Genomic DNA, 18,585 nt, shown 5'->3' with positions numbered 1-18,585 from the left:
AGAGGGGTGTACTCCCTTTTGTGAGATACAATATATATATATATATATAAGTATAAAGGTCCACCCCTAAAACCTAACCATTAGTGGGGCCTAAGCAGATTGCACAAAAAGATTTGTATCAGATGGTACAAATTCTTATGAATTAGCCACCAGTTTGCTGGTGAAGGTTACAAATTGCTCCGAGACTGTGTTAAAACATCACCTAGCTATCACACTACCACCACTGTTTGTCTATTGCTATGAATTGTATCTATGAAATGCAGCACTGTCTGGCAAACAGAGTGCATGTCTATACCAAAAGGTTCCACTTTTGAGTCATCTGCCCATGAAACATTTTTCCAGAGGTCGAGAGGATCATCCAAGTTCTTCTAAGCAAGCCAGGGACGTTTTTGTTTTTCATTGTTCTTTGAAATAAACATTTTATTTGGATATTTTTAAACTGCAGACTTTTTTGAATTTTTATTCTTGTGAAACATGTTTCACCTCAGCACCTGAAAAAGAACGTGTGGTAACAACCTTTGATTGTATTTTTCTTGGTTTCTGCCATGCTGCTCTGCCATGGATCCCATTTGTTCCCATCAGTGTCTTTCTGAGGTTAGAGTCATGTGCTCAAACATTAAAGGTCTTCTATCAGCCTAAACAGTTTGCAGAGGAAACGGTTACATACTGTACTGCTCAGAGACTAGTAAAGTTCCAATCCAAATGCAGCTTTTATCGGGACAAACCAGAAACGTAATCTAAAACAGGCAACATGACAATACACATGCAAGCAATCCAAACAAGCAACAAGGCAGGAAACTCAGGCAAAAGGGTAATCCAAGAGACAGACAAGAAATCCAAAAACCGAGAGACATAAAACCAGAGAGCATGTTTAGAATTGTAGAATAACAACTGGCAAGACTTCACAATATGACAGAAAAACACAGGGCTTATATAGGCAGAGGTAACGAGCAACAGGTGAAAACAATCAGGCATGATGAGTCCGGGCAATGGGTTATGGGAAATGCAGTCCAGGATTGAGTGGCAAAGGTATGGGATGGAGTGCCCTCTGGTGGCTATCAAAGGCACTCCAGCTGGTGATCGTGACAGGAAACCATGAAATAGCATAAAGCAGGAGACGAAGTGATTATAAAATGTGAGCATGGTGTATGGAATTATTTAGTTAGTTGCATGTTTCAGTGCACAGACTTAATAATTATGCCAAGCTCTAAACCTTTTTTCGAGTATAAATCAATTAAAAATCCTTATCCAGTAAATCATGAAAGACTGGAAAAGTCATGTAAATTCATTAGTTAAAAACAGAAAAATTGGTTAAGAATCACTCTTCTATATCCATTATGGGAGTGGGGGAAATTATGCATTTATATGTGTTGTGAATAATCTTAGTTTCATTGGCATGATCGTCACTAGCTGTCTTTTTTTCCTCTGTGCAGATTTGGCCATTTTGTGGCATTATTGCACATGTCAAAAATATCCATGCAAGGAATACAATCTATAGCAAAAAGTTTGTCTCATTCCAACTAAAACTTTGATTCTGAGAGTTGGAGAGTCTACTGTTGAATTTTAATGCTTTAAGATTTTCGTATGGGTTATTTTAGGATTTCAGGCTCTCTTTAATGTGTCAGATTTTTTGTGATTATGAAATGGGTATTAGGTTATGGTGTATGAAAGATTTTATTTTTTTATTTTTCGTTTGCCTCTGAAGCACGTGACCGGTGGAAGAGGCAATATTTTGATACTAAGAAGGCAACAACACTTCTGGAGGACACACTGAAGAGTGTACGACTGGAACTTCACACCTTCTACAGTAAAATGCTACAACAACTCCAAGCCCGGGATGGTGCAAAACGACGAACGCAAGCAAAGAAACATTCAAGCACAAAGTTAAAGATAGTTTAAACTATGATTCTTTACTCGTTTTTCAGTAAAATAATGGCCTAATCATGCTTTATTTATAGAACTCCTCAGCAGGGAAGTAACTGTGCATTTCTTTCTTTCTAAATATAATATTTTCATACATTAAAACAAAAACATTGTGCTTTGCCACTTACAGAATGAGTTGATAATCCAGATTATGACAGAGAGCAGTGAAATTGATAATCTGAGGAAAAATGTGGATGATGCTAAAATGAAACTGGCTACAGAGATCAAGGTACTGAACAGACATGCACTGGTTAGTTCTGCTGGTTAGTTTCAGCACTTGTGATGTTTTTTCTTTCTTTCTTTCTTTTGTCTAGTTGAGAAAGCAAGCTGCCACAGAACTACAGGCCCTGAAAGCAGAACTGATGCAAAAGAGAGCTCAGTTATAAAGAAACACAGAATACATGTCTATGTGCTCAGCATTAGGTTTCGTAGAAATTAAATTTGAAATGTGTTTGTATTGTCTGTATCTCAGAAGATCAAAGTGTCTGAGGTTCTTAAAGACTTACAGGAACACAATACGTGAATATGTTCTCTAAATGTAACTGTTTAGTGCAGGGGTTCCCAACCACATTCCTGGCACTAAAGTTTTACCGATGCATTTCTCAACTTCCAAACCACAACCAGGATACCTTTGGCAATATTACAAATGCATTAAGTCCAAACATGATGGAAAAAGATCAAACTGTCATGCATGCATTCATTTGTCCATTAACAGCTGTGTTTGTGTTGCACTACACATAGCTATTATTGAGAATACTTATTCTTCTGAATAAGTATGAGATGGGTGTGTTGTAGTTCGTTCCGGTTTTAATGTTTGAAAACAGTTATGCACCTGGAGGTCCTAAGGAATTTTTATGGTGGTCACAGGACACAACTATAGGAATCAGTCTCTAGATGGGTGAAGGGCAGAAACTGCATGTGGACCAATGGGATGTTAGTCTGTCCTTCCCGGGCTTGGAACCAGAGGTCTTCTTCTTGCCCTCTAAGAAGTGTTTGGCCATTGTCCTAGCATTTCTATCTGATGGCGGACAGTTTATTTGTGTTCGTCCACCAAGATTCAATCAAAATGTAGCAAACCTTTGTCCACTGTTGTGGTCAGAGAGGGGCCCCACCATAAAACTGGGCTCTGGAATGTGCTGTTCACCACATTAGAGAGCACTCTGTCCCAACCACAAGAATATGGAAATACCACCTAATCACACTGCAAAAAAAAAAATTATGTTGTTCCTCAGTATTTCATTTTACAGTGCAAATGTCTAAAGATTCCTAAATCAAGATACAGTGGAGATCAAAATTAGAGAACAACCTACAATTTACTAAATTTCAAGGTCACTGCTTAGTCCTATTTGATGTTATCCTAACAGGAGTAGAAGGCAAGTTTTTTAAAGCATTTTTCATAAATTAATTGTATTCCGAAGCACAGTATAAAAAAAATTACACAAGATATTTGAAAAATAACCTTACCTTGTGCTAATTTCCTTAATTATATGACAAACCCTATTTAACTGGCAGCATTCCTCTTTTTCTTTCTTTCTTTCGTCTAGTTGAGAAAGCAAGCTGCCACAGAACTACAGGCCCTGAAAGCAGAACTGATGCAAAAGAGAGCTCAGTTATAAAGAAACACAGAATACATGTCTATGTGCTCAGCATTAGGTTTCGTAGAAATTAGATTTGAAATGTGTTTGTATTGTCTGTATCTCAGAAGATCAAAGTGTCTGAGGTTCTTAAAGACTTACAGGAACACAATACGTGAATATGTTCTCTAAATGTAACTGTTTAGTGCAGGGGTTCCCAACCACATTCCTGGCACTAAAGTTTTACCGATGCATTTCTCAACTTCCAAACCACAACCAGGATACCTTTGGCAATATTACAAATGCATTAAGTCCAAACATGATGGAAAAAGATCAAACTGTCATGCATGCATTCATTTGTCCATTAACAGCTGTGTTTGTGTTGCACTACACATAGCTATTATTGAGAATACTTATTCTTCTGAATAAGTATGAGATGGGTGTGTTGTAGTTCGTTCCGGTTTTAATGTTTGAAAACAGTTATGCACCTGGAGGTCCTAAGGAATTTTTATGGTGGTCACAGGACACAACTATAGGAATCAGTCTCTAGATGGGTGAAGGGCAGAAACTGCATGTGGACCAATGGGATGTTAGTCTGTCCTTCCCGGGCTTGGAACCAGAGGTCTTCTTCTTGCCCTCTAAGAAGTGTTTGGCCATTGTCCTAGCATTTCTATCTGATGACGGACAGTTTATTTGTATTCGTCCACCAAGATCCAATCAAAATGTAGCAAACCTTTGTCCACTGTTGTGGTCAGAGAGGGGCCCCACCATAAAACTGGGCTCTGGAATGTGCTGTTCACCACATTAGAGAGCACTCTGTCCCAACCACAAGAATATGGAAATACCACCTAATCACACTGCAAAAAAAAAAATTATGTTGTTCCTCAGTATTTCATTTTACAGTGCAAATGTCTAAAGATTCCTAAATCAAGATACAGTGGAGATCAAAATTAGAGAACAACCTACAATTTACTAAATTTCAAGGTCACTGCTTAGTCCTATTTGATGTTATCCTAACAGGAGTAGAAGGCAAGTTTTTTTAAGCATTTTTCATAAATTAATTGTATTCCGAAGCACAGTATAAAAAAAATTACACAAGATATTTGAAAAAGAACCTTGTGCTAATTTCCTTAATTATATGACAAACCCTATTTAACTGGCAGCATTCCTCTAATTATCACTGCGTTTGCAAGATGGCGGGCCGCTCTAAGGAGACTGTAACCTTGCAACAGCAGTTTGTCCAGATGAAGGCCAACGAGATGACCCTTTCAGCCATAGCAAGAGAAGTTGGTCATTCCAAATCTGTGATTTCTAGAATATTGCAGCTTTACATTGACACAAATTCATTCAAGTCCCCCAAAAAGGCTGGTCGTCCAAGTTAGAGACAAATAAATAAGTAAAACAAATAACCAAGAAGACAGGTTAATGTGGAGACAGACTCTGGGGAATCGGTTCAACACTGCAGCTGGAATCTCTCACCAGTTCAGCACTGAACAGGGTATGGATCTGTCTCGGCACATTTAAGAGAAGTCGGACTGAAAGTGCACTCTGCAGTGACGAAGCCTCTCATCAGCTGAAAGAATCAAAAGGCTAAGCTCACCTTTGCTGAGGAGCATGTTGTGTGGAGAGAGGAGAACTGGTCCAAAGTTCACTTTAGTGATGAGAGCAAGTTTAATTTATTTGGGTCTGATGGGAAACATTATGTTCGATGTCAAACTGGGGAAAGACTGAACCCAGAGTGCGTAAAGAAGTCTTATACACTTATACAGATACATGACAGGGTGAATGCAAATGTTTATCAGAACCTCCTGTGACAACATGCGGTTCCTTCCCTGCATTCATCGCCTAATCAGCCAGCAGTTTCCATGCAGAACAATGCCCTTGTCACACTGCAAAATGGGTAAAGGTTTCTTGAAGCTGAAAACATTCAAATAATGAAATGGCCGGCCCAGAGTCCAGATCTAAACCCAATCGAAAATCCTTGGCAACAAAGTTATGGCTAAGAAACCCACTTAGTCACCGAACTGTGGAAGAAACTGGAAGAAGAGTGGACCAAGATCACACCAGAGCAGTGTACGAGACTAGCGATGTCCTGCGGCTGTAGATGTGCTGAAGTCATTCAAAGCAAGGGCCTGTTCACTTCCTACTATAATTTTGGACTGCTGTAACCTTCAGACATTTTTGTTGTGATTGTAGCATGAATCTTTCTTCATGCTACAATCATTGCTGTTCTCTATTTTTGCTCACTGTGTTTTCCACAAAATAAAGGGTTTTTGTTGAAGTGCCTTGGTTATGTTGTAAAACACTGTTCTACTAGCATGGTTTAGTAATCTAAAATTCCTTCAAATTTTGAACAATGAAGATTATATTATATCTGGGAAAAAAAAATCAATTGTTCATAAATTTTTCTCTAATTTTGATTTCCACTGTACATTTACTTGAGAAGCAAAAATACATCATGTTTTCTGTGAAACTGATCAAAATGAAGTGAGTTTATGATTAAAACAGAAACAAATGTATCTGTCAGTGGACTTAGAAAACTTAATTCAAAGAGAAAACTAGTTTTCATACCTCACTGACAGACATTAGTTCTTGTTTTAAGCATAAATTTGCTTAATTTTGTTCAATTTCTCAGAAAACAAGACTTCAACTATCTTCATTTTGCATCTCAAGTAAATGTATCTTGATTTAAAGATGTTTAGGTGCTAATTTCCTTAATTATATGACAAACCCTATTTAACTGGCAGCATTCCTCTAATTATCACTGCGTTTGCAAGATGGCGGGCCGCTCTAAGGAGACTGTAACCTTGCAACAGCAGTTTGTCCAGATGAAGGCCAACGAGATGACCCTTTCAGCCATAGCAAGAGAAGTTGGTCATTCCAAATCTGTGATTTCTAGAATATTGCAGCTTTACATTGACACAAATTCATTCAAGTCCCCCAAAAAGGCTGGTCGTCCAAGTTAGAGACAAATAAATGAGTAAGTAAAACAAATAACCAAGAAGACAGGTTAATGTGGAGACTCTCAATGGGGAATCGGTTCAACACTGCAGCTGGAATTGCTCTTTAGTTGATGAACAGGGTATGGATTTGTCTCGGCACGTTTAAGAGAAGTCGGACTGAAAGTGCACTCGGCAGTGACAAAGCCTCTCATCAGCAGAAAGAATCAGAAGGCTAGACTAACCTTTGCTGAGGAGCATGTTGTGTGGAGAGAGGAGAACTGGTCCAAAGTTCACTTTAGTGATGAGAGCAAGTTTAATTTATTTGGGTCTGATGGGAAACATTATGTTCGATGTCAAACTGGGGAAAGACTGAACCCAGAGTGCGTAAAGAAGTCTTATACACTTATACAGATACATGACAGGGTGAATGCAAATGTTTATCAGAACCTCCTGTGACAACATGCGGTTCCTTCCCTGCATTCATCGCCTAATCAGCCAGCAGTTTCCATGCAGAACAATGCCCTTGTCACACTGCAAAATGGGTAAAGGTTTCTTGAAGCTGAAAACATTCAAATAATGAAATGGCCGGCCCAGAGTCCAGATCTAAACCCAATCGAAAATCCTTGGCAACAAAGTTATGGCTAAGAAACCCACTTAGTCACCGAACTGTGGAAGAAACTGGAAGAAGAGTGGACCAAGATCACACCAGAGCAGTGTACGAGACTAGCGATGTCCTGCGGCTGTAGATGTGCTGAAGTCATTCAAAGCAAGGGCCTGTTCACTTCCTACTATAATTTTGGACTGCTGTAACCTTCAGACATTTTTGTTGTGATTGTAGCATGAATCTTTCTTCATGCTACAATCATTGCTGTTCTCTATTTTTGCTCACTGTGTTTTCCACAAAATAAAGGGTTTTTGTTGAAGTGCCTTGGTTATGTTGTAAAACACTGTTCTACTAGCATGGTTTAGTAATCTAAAATTCCTTCAAATTTTGAACAATGAAGATTATATTATATCTGGGAAAAAAAAATCAATTGTTCATAAATTTTTCTCTAATTTTGATTTCCACTGTACATTTACTTGAGAAGCAAAAATACATCATGTTTTCTGTGAAACTGATCAAAATGAAGTGAGTTTATGATTAAAACAGAAACAAATGTATCTGTCAGTGGACTTAGAAAACTTAATTCAAAGAGAAAACTAGTTTTCATACCTCACTGACAGACATTAGTTCTTGTTTTAAGCATAAATTTGCTTAATTTTGTTCAATTTCTCAGAAAACAAGACTTCAACTATCTTCATTTTGCATCTCAAGTAAATGTATCTTGATTTAAAGATGTTTAGATATCTGAATTGGAAAACAAGACAAAAATACTGAGGAAGTTTTTTTTTTCTGCTCTCTGCTCTGATTGGAACGACTAATTACCTTTTAAAACCTGCAGAACCCTGCCTTATGCTGATTTAGAATCATCATATGCAGTATTGAACAGCAAATTATGGTCATGCAAATGATTAAATTTAGTAAATGTGGCAATGTCAATTAATGTTCAATTAAATAAAAAGGTTTTAGGCTTGCTGAAATGGAGTGTGCCATTTATTCAGTGTGTGATAAGACGGCAGCAGACTCCCTGTGTTCACTGGGTGTAAGGGCGTTCCACATGTCCATCGTTCTTTGCTGGGCGATTGGATCACCACTGTAGTCCAGGAGATTTCCGTTCCACATTCCCATTCCTTTCAGGCCACGCTGTGCCACATAGGCAGCTTTCAGAGCAATGCTTTCAGGGTCATCATACCACACCTGATGGACCCTGCCTTCTGTGTCCTGTAAATAAAATCTTATTCATTTTAGGGAAAAGATAACATGTCTAACAGTGAAACTGTCCACTTGAAAATGTTGTTTTTACAAGTGTATTTAAGCAGGTATTCAACTTTTGATAAGACACATACAGAACTGATACAGTACCTTGTAATTATAATATGGAGCTCGCTGGTTCTCATCCCACAGTCTTCCTGATATTGAGCTGTTGATCTGTTTCATCATGATGCTGTAGGGAATTTGTTTGCCGGATGCATCGCTACATGGAGCCCCTCTGAATGGCACTTTTGGAATTGTACATATTCCTTCCTGTTATAATAACAAAGAGAGTGCCAAACAGCATAACAGTTTAAAAAAAACATAATTGATCTATTCTATTGACTACCCAACTCAACCAAATTTACATACCATTAGCTTACTGTTGTACTATGACAATGAACCATAGATTCAGTGTTATTACTCCTATGTATTAATGTGTATTTGTTTAGTCAAGCAGCCACGATGCAGAAAAAAAATACTCAGCAATGAAGGGGTGAAACTCTAAAACATCAAGAGTGCAAAACAGACACACCCACTCACACACGCACGCACACACACTTATACACACAAACACCTATAAACTGGTATGAATGTAACAGCAAATATGTCAAATAAAATCAATAATTCAACCACAATGCAGTAAAAAAGTGGACCGCATGGAAGGGGTTACACTCTAAAACATCAAGAGTGCAAAACAGACACGCACTCACAGACACAAACACGCACATACACTATTATACACACTCAAATGAATTGGTATGGCTATAACCATATTGAGTCCAAATTGAGTCAGAAGTCTGAAATAAGAGGTTGAAATCAGATTAGGACCCAGAAGGATTAAACTCTGATAAAGCATTCCTGTTCATTTTTGTTACAGTTTTATAGAATTTTAATGCTTTGTGTAACTAAATGCTTTCTCTGTGACTGGAGTAATAATAATGCAAAAACTGACATTTCAGATCAAAATGTCAAAAAAATATATATATAAACCTTTGACAAAAAGTAGTCTTTGAGAATGTCTTAATATACATTCAAGTACACAACTTAATATAAGTAAGCGGTTATGTCTAAAAACAACTAGGGCATTCACAAGCCTCTCTATATTGTGCTATACAGGCACTTAGTGCAGGGTTGCCAGATTTTCACTACAAAACCCGCCCAATTGCTACTCAAAACTAGCCCAATCACGTTTCGAGGGGGATCCTCTGGTAAAAAACGCATTCTGGTGGGGTAAAATACACGTTTATGGTGGGTTTCTCCTGGTAAAATGCACATTTTAGGCACTAAATATCACGTTATTGGACGTCGCTTAAACCCGCGGACATGAAAATCAACCCGCGGCAACAGTGTTAATGTAGCCTAATTCCGCGGGGAAACCGCGGACTTGGCAACACTGATTTAGTGGTTACACCATGAATTTACATGTTTTTCTTTCTTTGCTCTCATGGCGCTAATCTGCATTCAAAAATTGAATTTTAAAGGCATAGTCTCTATTTTAATCTGAAATACTGCATGAATTGAAAAATAATTTTGAAAAGTTAGAAAACAAAAAAACTGTACTATTTTTAATGAAGGGGTGGGGGGGTCATGAAGACCATGAGTGTGACTTCCAAATGAAGAGCGCACAATTTGTGTTCATTGATCAGAATAAAGAAATTCAAACAGGTTTGGATTAACTTCAGTGTGAGTAAATGATGACAGAATTTTCATTTTTGGGTGAACTATCAATTAAAAAAAAGTTATTAGCCACACTTAAAAGAAAAAAAAAGAAAAAAGTCTGCATGCAATGGCATTCATTAGGCCTACATTACACGTTCAAGCAAAAGGTTTTTACAAAAATGTCTAATTAAGTAAACGAGTAAAGATGAAGTAAACGAGTAAAGATGTTGCATCATTTGTTTGCATATGCCATTTTGATAGTTTCTTATCTAATGCAATTCGGAAATTTTAAGTGTATGTATTTGACATTATACAGTGCGGCGCCATCAGCTGATCACTGGATGGGTCCGAGTGACTGTCACTCACCTCAAACGCCGGCTGGGATCGGACGGGTAGACAGAGTTCCTCTCGTGCACATGGGCAAGCGTTGGACCACACGGTCAAAGTTAGCACGAAGAGACATAGACATTCAGCACCCTGAACTTCCTCATACTTGTGAACAGGGAAGTTATATATTCTCTGAGGATTTAATGACTTTATATATGCCTTCTTGTGACATATATGACAAGATACTGCCTTCCTGAGGTCATCTTGAGGTTTCAAAGTTGAAAAAAAAAATTTATTAAGCAATATACACTACAGTCAAATGTTTGGACACACCTACTAATTCTTTATTTTAAGAAGGGGAGACTGTGACAACAACTTAACCCAACAACTTGTGTTCACTGTGCATCACTGTTGTCACATATGTGCAGAAAATGCTACAAAAAAAATTAAAAACCAAGAATGTGCAGGAACAGGCTGATTTTTCTGAAGAACAGTGGGCAGTTTAAATGATCAGAACAAACAAGAGCCTCATGAAAAAAAAAACTGCTGTAGATCATGCATGTAATAGCAATAAGGTAAAGTTCACTAGTTCACTTCCTTTTTCCACAGCACAGGATGTGTTCAATAAAGACATGAAATATTATGGCTGTTTGTGTGCTGTTAGCTTAATGTTTGTCTGTCATGACATTTGATGATATTTTATGACCATTTAATACAGAAAACCAAACAATTCCAATGGGTTCACATACTTTTTCTTGCCACTGTATGTCTAGATGAGTTTAGAATCTATGTGGATACAATTTGTGATTGTAAAAATATTGAGGTCATATCTTTCAAAATGTCCTCAGTATTTAAAATAATAATAATTATTATTATTATAAACTGGCCAAATCATGGTTTGCTTCAAATCTAAGAAGGTTCCTTTAATAAGGCTTAGGTGTTTAGGTTAAGCATACGTTAGGTATTGCAAATATAAGTAAGATATTGCAAATATCAGTGTACAACAGTTGTTCGGGACCTCAAATTTTGATTGGCCAGTTCCAAAGCTGCACATTAGAAATTCTATCAGCCAGGTCAATATTCATGATATTGTAGGTACTGATAAAAATCAGTTATTTCTGATTTCTAACTCTATGGCTACAATAAGATGACAGAACTAAGAAATGATACTGATAATGTGATCTCTAATTATAGATCAACTAGCAAAGAGATCTAAAATACTGAACACTAAAATATTGAAATAACTTTCATCGCCCCCATTTTTTAAAAAACGATATGATGGAGCCCACATAAAAGATCCCTCTTGCCAATGAAAACTGGATCAATGGCCTTGGTAGCAAAGAAAGCTGGTTGGTTATATCTTGGGTTTGGTCTTTGTTTAGTAGGAACTTGGCCCAGGTTTGCCACCTTCTGCTTGGTTGTAGGAGCTGGCAGAGCTGCCAGACTGGTCCTGGTGGTCAATGGACTGGTAGGCATCTCTGTTTCGAGTTATCCTTGGAAAACCTGAAATTAAAAAAGATAAAAAACTGTGAACCTTTGCATACTCAACAGTAATTTCAGTTTGCATTATTAAAATATACTGTTATAAAATACATCATAATTATACTTGTTTCAGAAATTGCATTCTAATTGAAAACGACTCAATAACATTCTCCAGCTGCATAAATGGAACATCGCAACACAATCTAATGGCAGTTTGTAACCGTTTTACATTTTTGCAAATTGCATGAATTCATACACAATCTCATTCCTTCATTTTTGTACGTCCCATTGACGGTTAGGGGTTTAGGGGTGGAATTAATGGTGGACCTTCATATATTCATGCTTTTTTTCCAAAAATATTAATTTTAGTATGATTCACTTCATATCAATTCATACAAATTCATGTTTTTCCATGAAATTGGGTTCAACATTCAGGCATGAGTTAATGTGAGTTAAACACACTTATCGCAAAACAATAAACTTACAGATGTTTTGTTCACACCATATCATTCCTGGACATCTGCAGCATATGTAATTTACACAGGTAGCACTGGAGCAATATGCTAGCCTAATCTTCTTTATTCAGCCTGAAGATTCCCTTATTATAGATTAACTGAAGAAATCCCATCGCACCTCAACAGAATACCAATGATGAGATGGTTTCACTGCATTGTGAGTGTATCAGGCACAGAGGTAAATGCTCTCAATTACATTATAGGCCTAATATCTCAGGCATGAGAAAGTGCTTTGTAAAAACAAAGCATCATTGAAGAAAAGGGATCAATTTGCTATTGCTTCCATTTAATAAAACAACTTGAGAAATCCAGTGTCAATAAATAATTTTAAAAAACACAATTCTCTTATATTGTGCTATAAAAATCCAGGCAAATATTGACTGCTAAGACAGTGTAGCAAATCAGCACTTCTGTGACCATTCAGGCAGAAAATTCAACATACAGCTAGAAAATGAACCCTCGTGTTTCACATAGTTTGGTTCTTAATAATGTTCTTGGAAGGTTTCAACACAGAGACCCAGCACCCAGACTCACAACAAACCCAAAACTTTATTTTCTCTTTAACACTTTATAATAATAATAATTACATTAACAAAATTAATTCGTTTTAAAAGGTGCACTCTGTTTATTTATTTTTTATCCCATTAAAATGTTTTTACATATTAAAAAAACACAATAATAATAATAATAATAATAATATTTACTTTTGAGGGTGGATATATTGATAACATGACCAACCAAATACTACTTCCTTTTGCTTTTGCACTATCAATTTCTGTCAATTAGTAAATCAAAGTAAATCCTACACCTTTTTTATTATAAGCCTTTTATACCTTTATTTTTATTTTAAGACTATGTGACAGGTTGCTGTAAAATAATAATAATAATAAAAAAAAAAGTTACAGAACAATTTAACCACGAATTTGGAAATATAGTAAATATTTTATCCATCTGTTTTCCACACCACTTGTCCTACTGTATGTCGAGTTGTGGGGGTGCGTGGAGCCTAGTGTCCCAGGCCATAGGCAGGGAAATAACCTGGATGCATGGCCAGTAAATATTTAATATTATATTAATCCATTATGTAAGGGATAATGCATGGCTAGCTGTGATTTGTGAAAACGATTTTAATGCACAACGTGGAGGCCAAGAACCACCCGACGCGAGCCGTACATTATCCCACTTACCATGGTAATTTCTACAAACAATTAAGTTGTTGTGAGTTTAGTTACAGTGATTTTACCTCCTCATTGCTGAGGAATATAATGTAGTGATCCAGTATCTAAACTATTTTATTAAAGTCGCTGAGCAGCGTTGACAATAAGTTTCTGTGCTCCTGAATGTTTCTCTGTGTGCACAGTGCGATCTCTGATCTCTCTCTCTCTCTCTAAATTCTGTAAATTTCTTCGTATTAAAATTTTGACACAGAGACTTCTTACAGAATTGATGATTCTTCTGAAACCTCATGTGTAAACGCACACACACACACACACACACACACACACACACACACACAGAGTACACAAATGTAATGAACATCAAGCAAAAGGAAATGCACAAATAACACACACAAAAAAAACACTTACACAAGACATTAAAATGTAGGAAATAATATGATGTGCTAAAAAACATAAATACCAAGACAATGTGAAGAAGAGCAAGAAAATAAGTCAACATGAAATACACCACGGCAGCCCAGAGAAGACAACTTCCTGTTTTAGAGAAAGACGAACAGGACTGCAGGAGGAAAAGGAGGGAAGGCTCAGTAGCGACGACTGAGCAGTGTGCTATCAGCACTGTCTGTGGTGCAGCGACTGTCCACGGATGTTTCCAGGTCTGAGAGACAGATACAGAAGACAACGAGACAGCAAGCAGGGCAGTGAATGAAGACAGGAAGTCAAGACAGAGCATGAAGGACAGGAACAAACACAATGATGATAGATGAATAATAAACACACAAAACAGGCCTGAATTTAGTGAAATGTGTCTTGAGTAGAATAACATTACTGGTTACAGTAAAACAACCATGTAGAAAATAATTTACAGTCAGTATAAACCCCAATGGATTTTGTATCCTGAAAACTAGAATTTCTGCAATAATCACGATTGACTTTACACTGTTCTGTTTATTGCAGTGTTTCTCAACTGGTGGGTCGCAACCCAAAAGTGGGTCGCGGAGTGTACAGTCAAAGAAACAACATCAACAACAAAAAACGTAATTCTAAATGTTTTTCTGATACGAGACTTTTATTTTGAAAGATGTGCGTGAAAGCTGTTGACCTTATTTTGCAGTTTAAGTAAAGACTGCCTGAGAAAAACGTGCTCTCCCGATTCAGTATCTGCGGTCAGATGAGATGTTGCCAGGCTTAATGTCAGCCTCATTTTTCTATCGTTATTTTTGTAACTTATGAAATAAAAAGTCTCTCACCTCAGAAAAATTAACTATCCTGTCCTGTCAGACGTTATACTATGCTTGTAGCACGCACTCTTCAATTGCACACGCAAATGCGGCGGTGCACGCTGTATATCATTTCACTAAAGCGCAAAAGAGAGCACGCAACTTGTGAAATAAAAGTAAAATACCAATAAATCACACAACTGGTATTTCGTGTGTTAGCTGGGAAGGATTTGCATGAAGGTATGATATTCATTCTATTCAGGAGCAGTTTTCATGTTTCATTAACAGTTCATGTTCATATTGTGTATTCACCATGGTAATTGTTGTTTCCATAACCCAAAAACGCCATGTTATTTTCACTTTGTGTTATTTTGTATATGTTTAAATGACTGTGGTGGCTCAAACCAACTTAATAAAAGTAATCTGATTACGTAACTCGCATTACTTGTAATGAGTTACCCCCAACACTGTATATATTATCATAAAGTGGGTCGCGGCTTGATGACCATGGAAAAATCAGTTGAGAAGCACTGGTTTATTGTACAGTACGGATACTTACCAACAAAATAAATGTATATGAACTGATTTGTGCTGAAATTATTTGATCATGTTAGTGTGAAGTGAATCAATGAAAGAAACAGTGGAGCAGCGAGGTTTTAACACCAGGCTCGAGTGAACTCACAATGGCGCAGCTCTCGCATACTTCACTTTCCCCCAAACGCCTCGATTTGCTGGTGTGCTTCACACTTGAGGATCAGCGCCCGTCGTTGGCTGCGAGCGGCTTGATTTCCTTCGGCGCATCTGAGGAGGAAGCCACCTTGAATGACTCCATGTCATCAATGGCTTCGGATGCTGAAGAGTGGGCGTGTTCCGGCTAAGAGCCCGAAACGCCGCCTCTGATGCAGACAACATGGGCCAGTGAGCTGATCTGCGTTCTTCAGGACTACCTCAGCCCTAGCAAACAGAGCTTATTCAGCAGCTGGCCAGGTTGGCTCACACGATGGTGGTGCTTCAAGTGTTCCAGGCCAAACTTCTCCGCACCATGAGTTCCACCACACCAGCCAGAGTTCTGATGCCTTTAGAGAGCTGCACACAGCGACTAACCTGGCTCTACGCGCTACCCCTTTACTGAGAGCAGTTCATATGCCAGGCAGAATGAACCAGGGGGCAGACATGCTGTCCAGGGATAAGGTAGCTCCAGGAGAATGGAGACTACATCCCCAAACGGTTCAAATTATTTGGTCTGTCTTCGGGAGGGCACAGGTGAACTTCTTCGCCTCAGAAGACAACTTTCACTGACCAATCTACTTTTCGAGACAGCGAGATGCCCTGACCCACGATTGGCACAGCGCTCGCCTGTACGCCTTACCCCCGATTGCCCTGCTTCCTCATGCCATCAGACGGGTCAGGGAAGTCAGATGTTCCGGGTCAGTTGATTCAGCTGCTATCGGCAGCCACTTGGGCGATACCACTGAGGGAGGACCTTCTCTCGCAAATGAAGGGCATGATTTGGCATCCCCGGCCAGAGCTGTGGAACCTTCATGTTTTGCCCCTCGAAGGGAGTCTTTGCAGCTCCCCGCGAGTGTAACTAATAATATTTTGGAGGCTAGAGCTCCTTCTAGAAGACGTCTTTATGCCCTTAAATGCTCAGTTTTCTCTGACTGGTGTGCAGCACGGAACGAGGACCCGTCCTCTTGTGATGTGTCCCACATGCTAACCTTTCTACAAAAGCTGCTGAATAAGGGGTGCACCTCTTCCACACTCAAAGTGACAGCCATCTCGGCAAATCATTCAAACTGTGGCTGGCCAATCAGTCTGACTTAGACTAATGACTTAGTCGTTAAGTTTCTGAGGGGAGCTCAGAGACTGAATCCTCCTCGTCCTCATACTGTGCCAACTTGGGACTTGTCTATAGTTCTCAGGGCCCTACGGCGCCCTTGCTTTGAGCCGCTCCAATTAGCTGACTTATGGCCCCTGTCACTTAAGACCGCCCTCCTTTTGGCTCTAGCATCGGTCAAGCGAGTGGGTGACCTGCAAGCACTGTCAGTCAGTGCTTTCTGTCTTGAGTTTGGGCCAAATGACTGTAGAGTCGTCCTCAAACCGAGACAAGCAGAGACAGGATAGTGGATGCTATAGCCATGACTTACGCTTCAGAAGGCTTGCAGTGCCCTATGGGTGTGAGGGCCCACTCCACCAGAGGAATGGCCTCCTCCTGGGCTTGGTCCAACGGGATTTGGTGATATTTGTGCAGCCACCAGCTGGTTGTCGCTGTCAACCTTTACCAGGTTTTATAACTTGGACGTCCCTGCCATGCAGGCACTGATTTTATCCACTTAATTATATCTAATCCCCTTATAAGTAGAGAGGGTTATGTTATGTAGTCCTCAGCCTAAACGGCTTGGGTCTCATTATTGACTCATGCTTACAGGAGCCCTCAGTAAGAGTGCTCCAGGGCTGGGCTCGCAGAGCGGCTTCGTTGTGCACTTGCTAATAGCACAGCACCATTGGACACATTCCCCGTAAGCGTGTCAATGCAACGGGAGAGATCGTTCAAAATGGAACGCTCTGGTTACTAACGTAACCTCAGTTCGCTGACATAAGGGAATGAGCATTGCGTAGGCTGCTGTGTTATAGAAGGCTGCATGCGAATCAATGGCTGTCACTTCAGTCGAAAGATTCTGACAAAATGGCGCTCAGAGCTCAATGAATATCTTAATGATTTTTATAAAGTAAACATAGAATATGTTAACAAGAATACGTAAACATGTAATCAAATAACTAAACAATATTTTAAGATGAACACTTACTGGACTGAAGCTACTTAAGTTTAATTATCCATACATAATTTTTTCGAAAAATGATATTAAAATGTATTAAATATGATGCATCAAACTTTTAAGGAACATTTATTTGTCAATCTGTCATTCATCATTGTACTTGCATTAAATGTTTTGCCCCACATTAAAAAAAAAATACAGGGTTTTGATCATAAAACTAAATTTCATTGTACCACGCAGGGGTGGACTTAACCAATAAGCGAGGTAACCGGGGAATCAGGGGGCCCCATCTGATACTGGCGAAACATATTTGGCAAACGCTCCACTGTGTATTTGTGTTCTGGAGAGCGAGTTTTTGTCAAGTGCCGAGTTCTGCAAGCTCGCGAATCCTCTCATTAATTTCAAAATGACTCACTTGTGTGCTTTTATGCGCACCGGCGCGAACTGTTGCGCACTCATACAAATGCACGAATGTGATGACTGGAGATTTTCGCTTAATAATAGATTACATTTTCGATTCGTTTCTTGGCAAACCCTAACGTATGCCTTAAGAACACTTGAAATACGGAACAAGTTGCATGGGATAATTTTATTTGAATACTTTTTGTAAAAAGATTGAAGAAGGTTACAATTCATTAAATTCACAAGTGCAAACTTTTTTAAGATAATGTCTTCTTTTGTGATCTGACAAAAAATAAGCCTAGTATGGCTTTAAAACACCATCAGGTTGATTAATTATTTACTTAAGTTGTGAAGAGGTAAATAAAATATTAACTATGAGAGAGAGAGAGAGAGAGCAAAATAAGGGTTAGATGTAAAAGACGACAAAGTTATTGTGTTGGGGCCCCATACCTGAAATTTGCTTAGGTGCCCCAAATCACTAAGTCCGCCCCTGCTACTAAGACATATTATTTGGAGATATAGGGCCCTATTTTAATGATCTAAGCGCAAGGTCTAAAGCGCACGGCGTAGGTGCACTTAGGGCGTGTCCGAATCCACTTTTGCTAGTTTAACGACGGGAAAAACGGCCCGGCGCATGGTCTAAAAGGGTTGTCCCTATTCTATTGATGAGTAATGGGTGTGTTTTGGGCATAACGTGCAATAAACCAATCAGAGTCTCATCTCCCATTCCC

At 38.7% G+C, this 18,585-nt stretch overlaps 3 protein-coding genes across 3 annotated transcripts in view; 1 reads left to right on the top strand and 2 right to left on the bottom strand.

Moving 5' to 3' along the window:
- Nucleotides 1-3,176, top strand: part of spata1 (spermatogenesis associated 1) — an 8,367-nt gene extending 5,191 nt beyond the window's left edge. Inside the window, exons 10-12 of the mRNA XM_016555993.1 lie at nt 1,706-1,893; nt 2,054-2,152; nt 2,238-3,176. Coding sequence (XP_016411479.1) covers nt 1,706-1,893; nt 2,054-2,152; nt 2,238-2,309 — 359 coding nt within the window. The 3' untranslated portion in view covers nt 2,310-3,176. The remainder of the gene's footprint in view (nt 1-1,705; nt 1,894-2,053; nt 2,153-2,237) is intronic.
- A 4,664-nt stretch (nt 3,177-7,840) lies between these two features.
- On the bottom strand, nt 7,841-9,740 carry LOC107742908 (di-N-acetylchitobiase-like). Its single transcript, XM_016555988.1, has 3 exons — nt 9,717-9,740; nt 8,403-8,564; nt 7,841-8,261 (listed from the first exon to the last, which is right to left on the bottom strand). Exons 1-3 carry the CDS (start codon nt 9,738-9,740, stop codon nt 8,034-8,036), a joined length of 414 nt encoding a protein of 137 aa, XP_016411474.1. The 3' UTR covers nt 7,841-8,033.
- Nucleotides 9,741-11,610: 1,870 nt separating this feature from the next.
- The window catches only part of LOC107742911 (type-1 angiotensin II receptor-associated protein-like), an 11,375-nt gene continuing 4,400 nt past the window's right edge, over nt 11,611-18,585 (bottom strand). The window contains exon 5 of the mRNA XM_016555992.1: nt 11,611-11,783. Coding sequence (XP_016411478.1) covers nt 11,659-11,783 — 125 coding nt within the window. The 3' untranslated portion in view covers nt 11,611-11,658. The remainder of the gene's footprint in view (nt 11,784-18,585) is intronic.

Source organism: Sinocyclocheilus rhinocerous, unplaced genomic scaffold (genome assembly GCF_001515625.1).
Source record: "Sinocyclocheilus rhinocerous isolate Xijiao unplaced genomic scaffold, SAMN03320098_v1.1 scaffold76, whole genome shotgun sequence".
Lineage (NCBI taxonomy): Eukaryota > Metazoa > Chordata > Actinopteri > Cypriniformes > Cyprinidae > Sinocyclocheilus > Sinocyclocheilus rhinocerous.
The sequence above is the reverse complement of the archived record's forward strand: the minus strand, read 5'-3'. Positions and strand labels throughout refer to the sequence as shown.